The 17,423-nt window shown below is 45.3% G+C and overlaps 1 protein-coding gene across 3 annotated transcripts; it reads right to left on the bottom strand.

The window, feature by feature from the left end:
• Window positions 1–10,393: 10,393 nt before the first annotated feature.
• On the bottom strand, window positions 10,394–17,104 carry LOC110505015 (protocadherin-18). 3 transcript variants are annotated; one of them, XM_021583947.2, is made up of 4 exons: window positions 14,206–17,104; window positions 13,632–13,720; window positions 13,145–13,329; window positions 10,394–11,915 (listed from the first exon to the last, which is right to left on the bottom strand). In XM_021583947.2, the coding sequence occupies exons 1-4, from the start codon at window positions 16,702–16,704 to the stop codon at window positions 10,960–10,962; spliced, it is 3,729 nt and encodes a 1,242-aa protein (XP_021439622.2). In that variant the 5' UTR covers window positions 16,705–17,104; the 3' UTR covers window positions 10,394–10,959. The 3 variants fall into 3 exon arrangements, with proteins under 3 accessions (XP_021439622.2, XP_021439625.2, XP_021439623.2); XM_021583950.2 differs by having other exon boundaries at window positions 13,214–13,329; XM_021583948.2 differs by having other exon boundaries at window positions 13,632–13,687.
• Window positions 17,105–17,423: the final 319 nt, after the last annotated feature.

Genomic DNA, 17,423 nt, shown 5'->3' with positions numbered 1-17,423 from the left:
TGCCACCACAGCCTCTGTTTTCTGCTGCGTATTGTGTCTTCAGAAAGTCTTCACACCCCTTTTTTCACATGTTGTTGTGTTACAGCCGGAATTTAAAATGTATTAAATGGAGATGTTTTGTCACTGGCCTACACACAGTACCCCATAATGTCAAAGTGGAATTATATTTTTTGCCCAAAAATTGTTAGATGGGTAAACAAACAAAAAAACAGACATGAATATCCCTCTGAGCAGGGTGAAGTTATTAATTACACATTGGATGGTGTATTAATACACCCAGTCACTACAAATATTGCAGAAGAGGAAGGAAACAGCTCAGGGATGTCACCATGATGCCAATGGTGACAGAGTTTAATGGCTGTGATAGGTGAAAACTGAGGATGGATCAACAACATTGTGATTACTCCACAATACTAACCTAATTGACAGAGTGAAAAGAAGGAAGCCTGTGTACAGAATAAAAATATTCAAAACATGCATCCTGTTTGCAACAAGGCACTAAAGTAATACTGCAATAAAGTGTTGTGGGGCAAATCCAATACAACACATTACTGACTACCACCATCCATATTTCCAAGCATAGTGGTGGATACATTTTGTTATGTCTGTGCTTGTAATCGTTAAGGACTTGGGAGTTGTTCAGGATGAAAAAGAAATGGAATGGACTTAACCTCTCTAGGGTAGGGGGCAGCATTCGGAATTTTGGATGAAAATCATGCCCAACTTAAACTGCCTGCTACTCGGGCCCAGAAGATATGATATGCATATAACTGGTAGATTTGGATAGAAAACACTCTAAAGTTTCCAAAACTGTTAACATAGTGTCTGTGAGTATAACAGAACTGATTTAGCAGGTGAAAACTTGAGAAAGATCCATTCAGGAAGTAGATTTTCTTTGTTTTGTAGTTTTCTATTCAATGCCATTACAGTATCCATTGACTTAGGACTCCATTTGCAGTTCCTATGCCTTCCACTAGATGTCAACAGTCTTTAGAAATCGTTTCAGGCTTGTATTCTTATAAGTGAGGGAGAAAATACTAGTCTGAACGAGTGGACCCTATCGTGAGTTTTTTCAGACGCATGTGCATTTCTTGTTTACCTTTTATACTGACACGTTATTGTCCGGTTGAACTATTATAGATCATTTAGGCTAAAAAAACAACCTGAGGATTGAATATAAACATCGTTTGACAACTTTACGGATACAATTTAGATTTTTTTGTCTGATTGTTTTGACTGAGTTTGAGCCTGTGGAACATTTATTGGGTAAATGAATGTCTTCTGATTGCCACCATATGAAGATCATCAAAGGTAAGGGATTCATTTTATCTCTATTTCTGAGTTTTGTAACGCTTCTGCTTGGCTGGTTACTGTTTGTAATAATTGGTCAACTGGGCTATGTTCTGGGCTAGGTATGTTCTGGGCTAGGTATGCTTTCACCGAAAAGCATTTTATAAATCTGACACCGTGGTTGGATTAAAAAGAAGTTCATCTTTAAACCTATGTAAAATATGTTTTGTTTTCTGAATTATTATAATGAGTATTTCTGTATTTGAATTTGGCGCTCTGCAATCTCACTGGATGTTGGCCAGATGGGATGCTAGCGTCCCACATACCATAGAGAGGTTTTAAGCACAGGCAAAATCCTAGAGGAAAACATGGTTCAGTCTGCTTTCCACCAGACACTGGGAGATTAATTCAGCTTCCACCAGGGGAATAACCTTAGCCAAATTTACAGTGGGGTTGCTTACCAATAAACAGTGAATGTTCCTGAGTGGCTTAGTTACAGTTTTGAATTAAATCTAGTTGAAAATCTATGGCAATACATTCAAATGGTTTTCTAGCAATGATCAACAACCAATTTCACAGCTTGAATATTTTTTGGTTAATATTAGTGGCCAAATGTTGCACAATCCAGATGTGCAAAGCTCTTAGAGACTTACCCAGAAAGACTCACAGCTGTAATCGCTGCCAAAGGTGCTTTTACAATGCATTGACTCAGGGATATGAGATATTTCTGCATTTGTGTGAGAATTTCTAAAAACATGTTTTCACTTTGTCATTATGGATAGATGTGTAGACGGGTGAGACATTTTTTTATTTAACCCGTTTTGAATTCAGGCTGTAACACAACAAAATGTTGAATAAGTCAAGCAGGATGAATACTGTACGTTCCATCCCTGCGGTACAGATTATAACCATTGCTATGAACGCAAAAAATTGGCCTATCCCTCTGCACCAGTACAGATGTACTACTCACACAAATCTTCTCAGGATCCCTCCCCTTTACGCCATCTTCCTCTATTTTCTTCACTGCCTCAGCATATGACAACTTCTGCACTACTCTAACCCTGGAAACCTCAACCCCACTATCTTGCACCTGACATTTCTGAACCCCAGCCCCATGGGCACCCCTACAATTAACCCATGCCGCTTCTTCCACAATACTAAACATTCCTTTGTCTCATGCCCTTCTGCACACTTCTCACGCCTAGGAACCTCCCTCCTACACACTGCTGCCACAGGCCCATAAGCTTGACACCTGTAACAACATAATGGATACGGCACAAAATCTTGCACGGGATAATTGAAATATCCTAACGTCCTTTTGTCGGGCACTCAACATCAAAACTCAAAAGAACGGACAATGACCCTTCTGTTTCACCACTCACGCCACCCTGTCTGCGATGCAACAAACGATGAGCATCCCAAACACCGGGAATCTTTCCCTTCAATTGGTCCACGTTCACATGTACAGCTACCCTAGCAACCACACCTTTCAATGGCTCCCTTTTCTTATTGTCCCATTTGTGTGGCGTCGAGCGCCCGCTCGCCCTCTTTCTGGCAGAAACACAAACAATTATCACCAGACCACTGCGCAGTACATACACAGATTCCACAGCACCCAACTCCATTTTCACCCACCCTGAAACCACATATGGATCAGCCAAAATGCAGCTTTCCACTTTCTCCCGAAATGTCACTCCTACCATCACAGACACATCTTTATCCTGACCATCGGTGCAAGCCTCGGGCTCCGAGAAGTTCACCACGCCTACCACCTCCGATAATTTGCCCTCATTCACCTCTATTTCTTCTCCCGACCTCGATCTGACGTACAGCTCAATTTGCTTACACTTTCCGCCATTCTTAGACAAATCATCTCCCTTTTTCCACCATCTTCAACTGAATCAAGCTCACCCTCTACCTCCCTCAATTTCTTCGACCTCCTCCGCCTCTCTTTTTCCCTACATTCCTCCTCTGTATTCCAATTATATGTCTTCTTATAATATTGCACTTCTCCAGACATAGATCTCGTTCTTGTCCTCTCAAGGGACACTATTTTCCCTTACTCCGGCAACCTCTGTACTCCTTCATGGTCCTGCCCCCAAAAAAACACACGACACCGTGGAGTTAGTTACTTGCGATGCACACCTGGCAACCGTCCTGACAACCTGGGGTGTATTCATTTGTCGGATTCCATTGCAAAATGTTTAGTCTGTTGCAAAACATTTTGCAACTGAAACAGTGTATTCCATACGGAAAACATTTTGCAACATCAATGAGAGTTTCTATTGGACAAATTTAAATCAGTCCTCCCCGGTTCTTTCCGTTTGCTCTGTTTGCCTCTATTTGATTCCTACTGTAAATGATAAACGGTTTTACACTCCCCCAGTCATTAGCAACACTGTAGCTCTACGATCAGAGGGGACACCTCGAAAAGGGCAGTTTTACAGAGAATTCATTGATTTTATTGATCATTTTGGGACAATGGTTTATACTAAATGTTTTGTATTTCTGCCTGGCTAACAGCTGTACTTTCGGGAATTTGTTTGGGAATGCAATCAGACAGACATCCAGCTGAATTTCCAAATAATGTTGCATAGGAAAAGGCCTACATTACAGTGAAGTTGTATTCCATTCAACTAATATTTTCCAACTTTGCTGCTGATTTTAAAGAGCCACTGAACACGTTGGTTGGCACGTGTGTTTTCTGTTGCTCATTATAAAAATGTGATTTCAGTCTTGGAGGTGTTTCCTGACGTTTGTTCCCCCAGGAAGTCTATTTAACTTCCTCAAAATATACACAATGAACGTAAGATAACTCAAGAAATCTTTAAATAATTGACGTAAATAATTTACGTTTTAGTTGCACAATTTTACATCTAACTAAGGTGTCTGGTGCAGTATTTCTCAAGTAAACTGTTTTTCTATGTGTTGTCTTATGTAAACAAAGTCGGAGCTGCAGGGTAGGTCTGTCTCACTGTGTACAGTATGCTACTGGATAGAGAGCAATCACTGCAGCCGTTCACCATGTTAGTAAGCAAATGGACATCAACAAATCAAAACCCAACCTTCATTTTACCCATTGTGACTCACTGATGTTCCAAACTCTGTTTTTAACAAAACCGACGTTATGGCCAAAATGATCTTATTTACACTTTGTAGACAATTTTGACACTAGAATCAATGTTCCTGACTCCTATCGACACCACATAGGCCGTTATCAAAGGGATTAGCTGTTTTTTAAGGGCAGTACTCTTTAAACAACTGCTAAATGCCTCTGTATTTCGAGTGAAATTGCTTTACTTCAGTGTGTGCATTTATTTTGAGTGTTTACTTCGTGTTTGTCTTGTGTGTTGCCATTTCTCGAAGTTCCGCTCCTGTACGTCTGGCGAGCCTAAGGACTTGTGTCTGACTTGGCATGCTTGAGAAACGAGCACCCTTTTTTCCCACAGATTCGGTTATTGTATGCTGGTGCACCCCTGATAATTGTGTCTATGGTTTAGCCCAGGAAGTGGAATTTGCTGTTTGCAGATATTTGTATTCTAATGTTATTTCCACCTGTCTTCGCCAGTGTTCTGTATAATTCTGATGAGGATAGTGTCCGTGTGTGTGTAATGTGTGTGTGTGTGTGTTTGTGTTGATGTGCGTGTTTGTGTTATGTGTGTGTGTGTGCGTATTCATGAATGTGTACACACACACAGCACTACCCACCTCCGCCAGAGAGACGATGGTGATGAGAGGTGCTGTCTGGCTGGTTAGCGGAGGGTTAGGGTCCATCAGCAGCATAATAAACAGTGATTGTTTCTCTGGAGTGTCTCTCACCTGTGTGTCCATATCCCAATGCTCCAAACCACAGCTCTTGGCCCATAGCAAGGCTCTCCTTCAGCTGACTTGCTGTGAAAATACATGAAAAAAAAACAACACAAGAGATGAACTGAAGAGCCACTGACTGACAACACACTGACAGGCAACCAATAGAGTAAGCCCTGATTGGCAGACATACAATAGACTGGTTATACAGGAGAATGTGATTAAGTACTGTTACCTTGAAAATGGCTGATGATTATGGACCAGATGTCCTTGTTTTCTTTTCATGACAAATTACTTTAATCAGTCTGCTTCTGTCTTGTGTGTGTCTTTGTGCGAAGTCAATACAAATGTGGATGCCATTGAAAAGTCAGATCAGTCCCAACAAAACCTCACAGATTATGACACCACTAGTGCAGCTGGACCTAGTCCGTATTGAGTGGAGAGGAGATTATGGGGTTCGGTTAGATGGGGTGTTTTTCTGGGTGCAGTTGTCTGCAAAGGGGTAAGAGGGAAGGGAGGGGATGTAGTCAGAGAGGATATGTTAAGCAGCATTCAGGAAAAACGGCTGACAACATGAAATGCCAAATGCTGGCTTCCTTTTACACAACAGACTCCGGTGTACAGCTCTGTGTTCTCCTAACAATACCCCGCTGGATTTTTCTCTCTCTATCCCGCCCTCTCTTTCGTTATCCCTGCCTCTCTCTCTCTCTCTCCCTCTCTCTCTCTCTCTCTCTCTCTCTCTCTCTCCTTGTTTCTTTATCACTCTTTCTCTCTCCTTCCCTCTCTCTATCCTTCTGTCTCTCTCTATCCTTCTGTCTCTCTCTATCCCTCAGTCCCTCTCTATCCCTCAGTATCTCTCTATCCCTCAGTATCTCTCTATCCATCAGTCTCTCTCTCTCTCTATCCCTCAGTCTCTCTCTATCCTTCCCTCTCTCTATCCCTCAGTCTCTCTCTCTTTCCCTCTCTCTATCCCTCAGTCTCTCTCTCTCTCTCTCTCTCTCTCTCTCTCTCTCTCTCTCTCTCTCTCTCTCTCTCTATCCCTCAGTCTCTCTCTCTTTCTCTCTCAATCCCTCAGTCTCTCTCTCTCTCTCTTTCTCTCTCTCTATCCCTCAGTCTCTCTCTATCCTTCTGTATCTCTCTATCCCTCAGTCTCTCTCTCTCTACCACCCGGCTCCCGCTCTGTTTCTCTATTCTCACCCTCTCTAAACCCTTACCTCTTTCCCTCTATCCCTGTTCTCTCTCTATCCCTCCACTGCTCTCTGTAGTTATGTCTTTCTGCTCTCCCTCCCTGCAGCCCATCTCTGTTTCTACCTCTTACTCTCTCTATCACAGGCACACTCTCTCCCACTACCTCTGCCCTCCTCTACCGCTGCCTCTCCTCTCATTCCCTCCATCTAGCACTCCCTCGTTCTCCCCTGCTACCTCTCCCTACCTCTTTCACTCGCTCTTCCACTCGAGAAAAGCAAAGGCCTTTAACGGTAGCTACCTGCCTCAGATATATACAGACTGATGTGTCAACATTAACTTGAGGCGAGGTCGAAACACCTAAAACAATGAGCTCTTGATAATTGTGTTGTAGCTCTAGTGGTTTCTTCCATCTCACCTTATCTTTGCAAGAAAAGAGTCAGTGATTTTAGCAGGTTATGGGCTCAGTGTGGAAATGTATAAATGGGTAAAATACAGATGGGTCAAATACAGACCCACAAAGGTTCAGAGGTCATAGAACGCCTACTAAATGACTGAAATGTCAAAACTAAATATACTACCACACTAAATGTTTTCTCCTACGGTACAGTTAAGCTCATCTGGTTTATTTCGACATACTGAATGAGTGAGTGAATGTCTTTGGTTTGTAGGCAGCGCCACAGTGGAGTGTCTGTGAATTATTTTGACTACAGGGTTGGGAGCGTGAGGTGAATTCAACTCCAGTTGCTTGCCAATGTTGGAACCTGTTTCTGCAGTACTTCAATAGGGCCTCCAGGGGGCTCTGTTCTGTTTCAAACTGAGCCTCAGACCTTCAGATGGGTAAAGCCATCAGAAGAAGCAGAAGTAAGCGGTGATGATTGAACCAAGGTTTTTCAGTGCACTATTAACACCTGTAGGTATCTTATCAGCCATCCACCAGGAGGAAAATAGGAGGGAGCACTATATTGGCATGAACAGCCTCCCTCCAAATATCTAGGACATGAATAAGAGAAGCTCTAACTGTTGTCTCCAAGAACTGTGTGCTGGAATAGAACTGACTGCTATTGGACCAATTGTGAGCTCTTTTTCCCGATAGGGCGAGCTCCTATTTATCTCTTCTCGTGGAAATCTAAATCAATCAAATCAAATTATATTTGTCACATGCTTCGTAAACAACAGGTGTAGAATAACAGTGAAATGCTTATTCACGGGCCCTTCCCAACAATGCAGAGCAAAATAACTTAGGTAAATAATTGAAAAATAATAACATAATGAATACATACACAATGAGTAACGATAACTTGGCTATATACACGGGGTACCAGAACCGAGTCGACGTGCAGGGGAACGAGGTAATGGAAATAGATACAGAATGTACATATAGGTAGGGATAAAGTGACTAGGCAACAGGATAAATCATAATAACCCCTGGAGTCTACTGACGCACCTGTGCGTCAATATAAGTAACATAACAAAAAAACAATCCCCATAAAAATCAGTCAGTTTAAGTATGGAGGTACATGTAGTTTTGTGCCAACCCAAAAAAGGGTTAAATATGTGTAAAATATATATATGTATATATTTCCTCAGTTTTATCATATCTCCTTGAAATAGGACAGATACTTCAAAACCGTATTACCATTTATCAATGTTATTCCATGCATTTCTATGGGATTTATCAATAAAAATAAAATAATTTATACTTAAAGGAGTCCTAAAATTCAAAATCAAATAGCTAAATGATCCATGGTATGACCATCTTAAAACAATTCCATATGTCAGCACCACTACGGCTCCGTCGATGTGGATGGGGACATGCTCGGCCCTCCGTTTCCTGTAGTCCACGATTAGCTAATTTGTCTTTGCTGACTCTGAGGGAGAGGTTGTTGTCCTGGCATCACACTGCCAGGTCTCTGACCTCCTTCCTATAGGCTGTCGCATCGTTGTCTGTGATCAGGCCAACCACTGTTGTGTCGTCAAATCAAATCAAATCAAATGTTATTTGTCACATACACATGGTTAGCAGATGTTAATGCGAGTGTAGCGAAATGCTTGTGCTTCTAGTTCCGACAATGCAGTAATAATCAACAAGTAATCTAACTAACAATTCCAAAACTACTGTCTTGTACACAGTGTGAGGGGATAAAGAATATGTACATAAGGATATATGAATGAGTGATGGTACAGAGCAGCATAGGCAAGATACAGTAGATGGTATCGAGTACAGTATATACATATGAGATGAGTATGTAAACAAAGTGGCATAGTTAAAGTGGCTAGTGATACATGTATTACATAAGGATACAGTCGATGATATAGAGTACAGTATATACGTATGCATATGAGATGAATAATGTAGGGTAAGTAACATTATATAAGGTAGCATTGTTTAAAGTGGCTAGTGATATATTTACATCATTTCCCATCAATTCCCATTATTAAAGTGGCTGGAGTTGTGTCAGTGTCAGTGTGTTGGCAGCAGCCACTCAATGTTAGTGGTGGCTGTTTAACAGTCTGATGGCCTTGAGATAGAAGCTGTTTTTCAGTCTCTCGGTCCCAGCTTTGATGCACCTGTACTGACCTCGCCTTCTGGATGATAGCGGGGTGAACAGGCAGTGGCTCGGGTGGTTGATGTCCTTGATGATCTTTATGGCCTTCCTGTGACATCGGGTGGTGTAGGTGTCCTGGAGGGCAGGTAGTTTGCCCCCTGTGATGCGTTGTGCAGACCTCACTACCCTCTGGAGAGCCTTACGGTTGAGGGCGGAGCAGTTGCCGTACCAGGCGGTGATACAGCCCGTAAACATTACGATGGTGTTGGGAGTCGTGCGCGGCCACGCAGGAAGTACAGGGGCTAAGCATGCACCACCGAGGGTGTCCCTGTTTTGAGGGTCAGCGTGGTGGATGTGTTGTTGTCTACCCTCCCGGCAGGAAGTCCTGGATCCAGTTGTAGAGGGAAGTAAGTGTTCAGTCCCAGGGTCCTGAGCTTAGTGTTGAGCTTGGAGAGCACTATGGTGTTGAGCTATAGTCAATGAACAGCATTCTCACATAGGTGTTCATCTTGTCCAGGTGGGAGAGGACATTTTGGAGTGTAATAGAGATTGTGTCATCTGTGGATTTGTTGGGGTGGTATGTGAATTGGAGGGGGTCTAGCGTCTTCTGGGAAGATGCGTTGATATGAGCCATGACCAGCAAATCTAGACAGTATTGTGCTATCAGCATCTCTTTGTAGGAATATAAATTCTCTCTTTCTCACACACACACGAGGTTCTCAACCTCCTATGGAAACATTTCATTTATACTGAACAAAAAATATAAATGCAACATGCAACAATTTCAAAGATTTTACTAAGTTGCAGTTCATATGAGGAAATCAGTCAATTGAAATAAATGAATTAGTCCCTAATCTATGGATTTCTCATGAATAGGCAGGGGTGCAGCCATGGCTGGTACTTGGAGGGCTTAGGCCCACCCACTTGACAGCCAAGCCCACCCATTGGGGAGCCACGGCCATCCAATAAGAAAGAGTTTTCCCCCACAAAATGGCATTATTACAGATGAAAGTACTCTCCCGCTCAGACGATCCCGCAGGTGAAGAAGCCAGATGTGGAGGTCCTAGGCTGGCGTAGTTACAAGTGTTCTGTGGTTGTGAGGCTGATTGGACGTACTGCCAAATTCTCTAAAACAAGAAATGAGCATTATAAATTCTCTGGCAACAGCTCTAGGGGTCATTTCTGCAGTCAGCATGCCAACTGCACGCTCCCTCAAAACATTTTAAAGTGGCCTTTTATTGTCCCCAGCACAAGGGGCACCTGTGTAATGATCATGCTGTTTAATCAGCTTCTTGATATGCCATACCTGTTAGGTGGACAGATTATCTTGGGTAAGGAGAAACGCTCACTAACAGGGATGTGCACAAAATTTTAGAGAAATAAGCTTTTTGTGCGTATGGAACATTTCTGGGATTTTTGATTTCAGCTCATGAAACATGCGACCAACACTATACATGTTGAGTTTCTATTTTTTCTCAGTGTAGTTAATAGATCTGTCTCTGACATCCTTCCTCTAATACAATGGCAACATTCGTCAAAGAATAAACAGAGACAAACTCATATTAGTTCTGTGTCTTCCACTTTATTTGTGTTTCTCCACACGTTCCCACAATGCACCACAAAGACTTGTGTCCAATAATGAATATATTCACGTATACATATAATAATAGTGACATAAAAAACATTTCACAAAAGACAATATTAAATATGTAGATTTTCAGTTGCATGTCAAAATCTTGATTTTTTTTCTTCTCCCATTTAACATGCATTCAATATATAAAAATATAATTCTGATTGATTAAGTTTATATACATATTTTTTAATAAATATAAGAATACAAATGTATTTTTAAAATACAAAGATAAATACAGTCACATTGTGTACATTGTGTACCAAACCAGAAAATACAAACATTATTTGGATATTTAGCATTCACAAAACACAAATACGTTAGAAATGCAACTCTAATGACAATTGCAGGTCTATGTCTTTAGTTTGTTTCTCTTTTCTTTTTTCCTACGCAGACTCCTCAGCTCCCCCTCCATACACATGGCAGGACTCCTGACAGGAAGTCAGGAAGTTGGAGGTCAGAGTTCAAAGGTGTAGAGTGGAGGGTATTTAAGAATGTCTAGCTCTGCCGGACGTCCTGTAACAGTTTGTTGATCTCAGCCACTAGCTCGCTGGCGTCCATCAACTCATGGCGGCTGTCGCTCCTCTTCCCCTGCAGGTGTCCCAGCTGCCCCAGCACCGAGTCAAACTCATCCTCCTCAAAGTTCTCTGGGATCTCCTCCATGGCTGGGAGCCACTTACCGCAAGGCCCCGGGAGGGGGACAGGGACAGGGATGGGGGCAGGGGCAGGGGCCAGGGAGGGTACCACCAGGGTAGGGCTAACCAGGGCAGTGAGGAGAGGGCTGTTCTTGGGGGTGGGGGCGTGCTGTCCGTGCCCAACGACCTGGTTCTTGTGGTTGTTCTGGGGGCTGAGCTTGGTGCTGGGTTTGAGGGTGTGGTAGCTGCCGTTCTGGGGGTGTGGATGGCCTGAGGGCCCGATGCTAGATCCGGGGTTTTGGAAATGGGTGTTGGCAGCCCACGCTGCCACACCTTGTTGGTGGGCTGCAGCACTGGGCTTACCTGGCAAGTGACTCCTCCTCCTGTCCAGTGACCCCGTCATTGGGATACTTACACCCCCCACACTCGCACCTCCCTTCTGGGTCTCACTGACCTGGACGTAGGAGTCCAGCGACGGGGGGAGGAGCCTTTGGAACACGCTGCTCATCTCTGACAGCAGGGAGGTGGTTCCACAGAGGTCCTCCCCATCCTCTCCCCCATCTTCCGCCTCTCCCTCCTCGGCCCCCTCCTGGTTGTCCTTGCCAAAGGTGGAGAAGCTCTGGTTGCTGCGTTGGGCATGAGGGTGGGTGGGTTCGGAGGACTGTGGGGGCTGCTCGGGGTCTCTGGCCTGGCGGGGGTCATCTCCTGGGATGAAGAGGTTGCTGCGGTAGTCAGAGGAGGCTGGGGAGGGCAAGGGAGGCATCCAGCACTGGTCAGAATGACCCAGGACACGACACTCCTCAGTGCACAGTCTCATCGCTACAGAGAGAGCGGGAGAGAGAGACATGGTCATGGATACATTCACAAGGCACTGCATAGATGAAATACATAGAAGGTGGGCCCCATGTGGCCATGCATTTAAACATACACACACCATAGATTGTTCTGGGTATTACTGTTCTTTTGTTGAAAGACTTGTGATGAGGGGAGATGGTGATGAGCAGGCATAGAATTGGGGAGTGGTTTTGAAGGGAGGAGGTGAGAGATTGTCTTTCATACAGTCTTTTAACATCAAACATTTGATATCCATTCATCTTTAAACACAGTTGTGTGATCTGGGTTTCAAACATGGGTTGAAATCTAAGCTAATTAGATTGCACAGCACTCTGTGGGCGAGAGCATACTACCTATAACATGCAATTAACATGTCGGGACAATTCACTAGGCCAGATCAATGGCTATTATTACTCATTCAAAAGCTGGCATTTTACCCTTTCATGTCACGTCTATTCAACATTAAATCTTCAAAAGAAAATTCTCTGAAGAATAAATTAGACAAATCAAATATGCCAAGGTAAAGCCTTCATTAAAGAGCGCTGGTTATTCACTCATACTATTCAGGGACTTCATTACGCTCTCATTACCATAAAAGGACCATTTGTAATACATCTTAGAGCTGATGAAGGAAGAGTGCATTGGGGAACATTAGAAAAGCAGCAGCCGCGGCCATGCAGGCAGGCAGCAGATTGGCTCCCCCGCTGATGAAAGATTAACCGGACTGATTTACCAAAAACGCCTTTCAAAGCTGTCGATAAAACCACTCCAACCTGCCTCTCTACCTGCCTGCCTGGCTGCCTGATCGCACTCTGAAATAATTGTGTTGTGGAGGAGATGAGAGCTTTTTTCTCGCCAGAGAAACGGGTGATAATTCTCCCTATTTTCTCCGTCCACAGTCCCACCCAGTCACTGTGCTGATAAGCAGCTGGGGAGTGAATCTCTCACAGGTGTTGGGGATGAGGGGTGACTGAGAGTGGGAGGGGTGAGGTGGTGTAATGGGGGATAGCTCAGTGGAGGCCTGTAGTGTAGGGGCAAGGACTAAGATGGGTGAGCGGAGTGATATTGTGAAAGGGGTGAGGATGGTATACCTGCATGCAGTGTGTTGGTAGAGGTCAGTAAAGAATGGACATGTAGAGGAAGGGAGTTGATATTGGATCGGTGGAGAGTGGTGATGGGGGTGAGGGGTTTGAAACGCGGTGAGGGGTGTATACCTGCATGCGGATGCTGTGGATGGGGTCTGAGTTGGCCGTCAGGGGGGTATAGCTCAGTAAAGGCCTCACCCAGGAGCCTGTCGATGGGAGACTCTCTCCCTGCCTCGTAGTCACTGTCCCCAGCGTCGCTGTCACCACGACCACTGTCCTTCAGACTAAACTTATCCATGTCATTTAGAGCATACCTGGAGGCGGTGAGAAGAAATTATGGTTGGAACTTTCATAGAAAACCACATTGGAGGATGGTTCAAGGCTTGTGCATGTATCAAAACTAAGTGCAGTGGAGGTTTTTGCATACAATTATTAAGGTTGAGTCCTAAAATAGAACAAGGCACATATAGGCCTAAGAGGGAATAGCACCACAAGCTTTATAGGAATATGTAAAGCATTGTAGGATATGCCTTAGAGCCTTACTGAGTTATGCACACATTCTTAAACAAGTACATTCTGATTCCCTTCGGGCGTGTTTATTTTAAGATGTAGGTACCTGTAGCTCCTAGTGTATTTGTTGCCACGGAAACTGGGTCTTGGCTGGTACTGGCCCTGATGGAGCATGGACAGAAGCTGTGAGACTTGCTACAATCCAAAAAAAAAAAGGGGAAAAAAGAAAGAAAAAAAAGAAAGGAAAGTGAAAATAAAGGGGAAAATGAAAAGGGGAAATGAATGAACACTGATGGGAGCAGACAGGCATAAGGACACATGATCTGGATGAGGGTTGTTATGACGGGCTATAAAACATGAGATGATCATGGGAAATAAGGGAGGGCTTCCTGAACACAACACAACGTGGGGCACACAAATAGAAAATGTATAACGCAAATATCCTAATTATAAACATCATTACATTTCTATATCACCATAAAATGAAGCAAAGCTTAAACTCAGTCATTTTTTATTCTATCGATCCATAGTTGATGGTAGTCTATTTTATTCCAAAGGCATTGAAGAGATTCAAAGACTACCATTAGCAGATAACATATCCATATAACCATCTAGTAATACATCACTAAGGACTTAGGGTATGAAATGAAACCCTCTCTCTCTCTTCTTCTTCTTCTTACCTCGACAGGGGGCGTGGCGTGGGCCAGTTCCAGAGCAAAGTTCTCTGCGACGTGATTGGAGGAGATGGTGACTAGGCTGTTAAGCGACTGGCGGCTGTGTTGGCTCTGCCGGCTGCCCATGGTGCCCCTCTCTGGGGCAGGCGAAGCAGAAGGTGAGCGTGGGTGTGCCCGTACGGGCAGGGTGCCGTTGACGGTGGGAACCAGGGTGATGTCTCCCTTGTGGATCTGCCTAGAGGGCTTCTTCGGGTGGTTTTGGTACGTGTTCTCTGCCACCCTGCAGTTGTACGAGTTGCGTGGGTCCTTCTTCTCCCTGTTGCAGCGTGCCGTGGTGAACATCACCATGACCACCAGCAGCAGGGCACACACGGCCCCCAGGGAGATGATGATTATGAGGGAGAGGTCCAGCGGTGGCTGGCTTGGGCCCGTGGGGAGGCCTGGGGGCAGGATGTCCATGTTCTCCTGGAGGGAAAGGCGGAGCAGGGCCCCTGTGGACAGGCGAGTGGTGCCCCTGTCCTGCACCTCCACCCTGATCTCCAGCACGTCCTTGGGAACCCCTTCCAGACTGCCATTGGTCCGCAGCTCGCATCGCCGCGCGTCCATCACAAACAGGCCCTCCTCGTTGCCCCCGACAATGGAGCAGCTCAGCTCGCCATTGGCACCGGTGTCGCGGTCGGTGGCCTTAATGATGGTGACCACCTGACCGGCGGAGGCGTGTCTCCAGAGAGGTAGATCCGCGGTGTGGTTCCGTAGGGGTGGGGACTGGATGGTGGGCGGATTGTCGTTATCGTCGAGCACGGTCAGGAGGACGGTGGCATTGGAGGAGAGGGCGGGGTTCCCTCCATCACGGGCCTGGACGGTGAAGGCGATGCGGCTGACGTCCTCGTGGTCAAAGCTCCGTAGAGCGTAGATGGCGCCGTTGGACGGGTCGATGGTGACGTAGGTGGATATGGGGCTTCCCTGGACCAGAGCTTCCACCACCGTGTAGGTCACCTGACCGTTAGTGCCCAGGTCAGGGTCGGACGCCACCACTGTCATCAGGTAGGCCCCTGGAGAGTTGTTCTCTGACTTGAAGACCTCGTAGCGACTCTTCTCAAAGCGAGGCGGGTTATCGTTTTCATCCAACACCTGTACAGTGAAGTGTTTGACTGTGGAGAGGCTTGGAGAGCCACGGTCCTCAGCTATGACTGTCAGACTGTACTCTGACCTCTTCTCTCTGTCCAAAGACACGTTGGTCAGGATCATGTAATTCTTCTCATAGGTCTTCTGCAGCCGGAAGTGACCGTGGCCGTGCAGGCGGCACACCACGTCACCGTTGAGCCCTGTGTCACTGTCGTCCACGCGCACCAGTGCTATAAAGGTGTCCACTGGCGCGCCCTCCGAGATGTAGGCCACCTCCTCCTTGCCAGGAGTCATCAGGTTAATGTTGATCTCCGGTTTGTTGTCGTTCACGTCCACCACTTTGATTACGATTTTACAAAGTCCAGGGATGGAGTTGGGACCCAGATCCTGTGCCTGAATGTCCAGCTCATAAGATGATGTAGATTCATAGTCCACTTTTTTAATCAAAGTGATTTGACCATTTTCAGGGTTAATTTTAAACGTCTCCAGTATTTTGGGAGAGACATGACTGCTGAAAGAGTAAACTATTTTACCGTTTGTGCCCTCATCCGGATCTGTGGCGTTTAAATCAATCAGTAGAGTCCCTAGTGGTGAGTTTTCCATGAGATTAATAACGTAAGCCTGCTCGTCAAAAGCCGGACTGTTGTCATTAGAGTCCGAGATGCTTATCTTGAGCAAAGTGGAGCCGGACTTCGGGGGGACTCCATTGTCCGAGGCCGTTAGCTGCAACTGGTAGTTGGACTGCACCTCCCTGTCCAGCTCTCTCACCACAACAAGCTCTGCGTATTTGGCACCATCGGTTCTGGTCCTAATGTCGATTTTGAAAAAGTGATTTGGTGTCAGGGAATAAGAGTAAAGGGAGTTATCTCCCACGTCTGGGTCCGTGGCGCTGTCCAGCTGAATCCGGTTACCAACAGATGCGCTCTCGGAGATCTCAATGGGTATGATGGCACGAGAGAACTGTGGCGAGTTATCGTTAATGTCCAAGACTTCCACCTCGACGTGGAAGAGCTGGAGGTATTCAGTAGGCAGAGTGATAACGTCAAATTCGATGGAACAGTTGAGGTTCTTTTCACAAATCTTCTCCCGGTCAATCTTGGTCCCTATGGTGATTTCACCGTCCTCCTCCCGAACCGACAGAAACGGAGTGCTCCCCCGCTGCATAGCACGGAACAGAAAGGACACTGAACTCGGTAATTTAGAAAGAACACCCGCCACGTCTTCCTTTAGCCTTGCGATCACTGTGCCCACTTTTTGCTCTTCATAAACTTTATATTTCAAATTCTTACCATTAACGTCCTGCATAATTCCAACCAAAAATAATAATAGCGCAGTGGAAAATACTATATTCCCTCTGGGTGTATTCATTTTGGCACCCATCTTCAGCACCCAGGTTAGGGCTACAGTTCCACAGAGGAGCAAGGTCCGGAAAAAAATAAGCTTTCTCAAAAGTCTGGCATGTTAAATCCCACCGATAAGTCACCGTCGGTGAAAAGTCGCGCAAATCGACTTAAAGATGGATATTTGAGAACCCAAGATGAACCAGGTCACAGTTTTCTTTTTAGCTTCGATTTTACAACAAAGAACACCAACTCAAATGCTGTTTTTTCTTGCTATCGTAGACGGATCTGTTGCATACATCCACTTACACGGTCTCTGTATGTGAGTGTGTGTCTGGAAATCTGAGCGAGGAGAAAAGGCGCAGCTCCGCTTGTGTTGCTGTGCGCTCTGCTCTGTCGCGCGCTCCTGCCGTCTGTGTCTCGTCTCGGTAGACAGACTGGCCCTGATAGCCCGCCCCTCACTCAAACTGCGTCTTTTTCCTCAGCTCACACAAAAACATTCCCCCACCCCTCCTCCCTCTCCTCTTCACCCCTCCCTGAATCAAGTGCTGCCCCTTCGCTGCGTCCAGGATGTCCACTCACGACACAGAGGGCCCATTGATTGCAGAAGCCAGGAGGACCAACCCAAAGATGTAGTTTTAAAGTGTGCCACAACAATAGGTAAAGGGGATTATTCAGGGAGAACTTTAAACACGTCCAGATTGACCCAAGGCTGCCTCGGCACTCGCATATTGTTATAGCTGCAATTCACAAACGTGT

The sequence above is a fragment of the Oncorhynchus mykiss genome, chromosome 31 (genome assembly GCF_013265735.2).
Source record: "Oncorhynchus mykiss isolate Arlee chromosome 31, USDA_OmykA_1.1, whole genome shotgun sequence".
Taxonomy (NCBI): Eukaryota; Metazoa; Chordata; class Actinopteri; order Salmoniformes; family Salmonidae; genus Oncorhynchus; species Oncorhynchus mykiss.
Note: the sequence above shows the minus strand (reverse complement) of the source record. Positions and strands in the feature narration are given on the sequence as shown.

Excerpts from the sequence above, each read along its gene's own strand:
- LOC110505015 (XM_021583947.2), bottom strand. The coding sequence starts at position 16,704 with ATGGGTGCCAAAATGAATACACCCAGAGGGAATATAGTATTTTCCACT. Across the intron at positions 13,721-14,205 it reads ACGCCACGCCCCCTGTCGAG|CAAGTCTCACAGCTTCTGTC; the intron begins GTAAGAAGAAGA and ends TTTGGATTGTAG. Across the intron at positions 11,916-13,144 it reads TCCACAGCATCCGCATGCAG|CGATGAGACTGTGCACTGAG; the intron begins GTATACACCCCT and ends CTCTCTCTGTAG.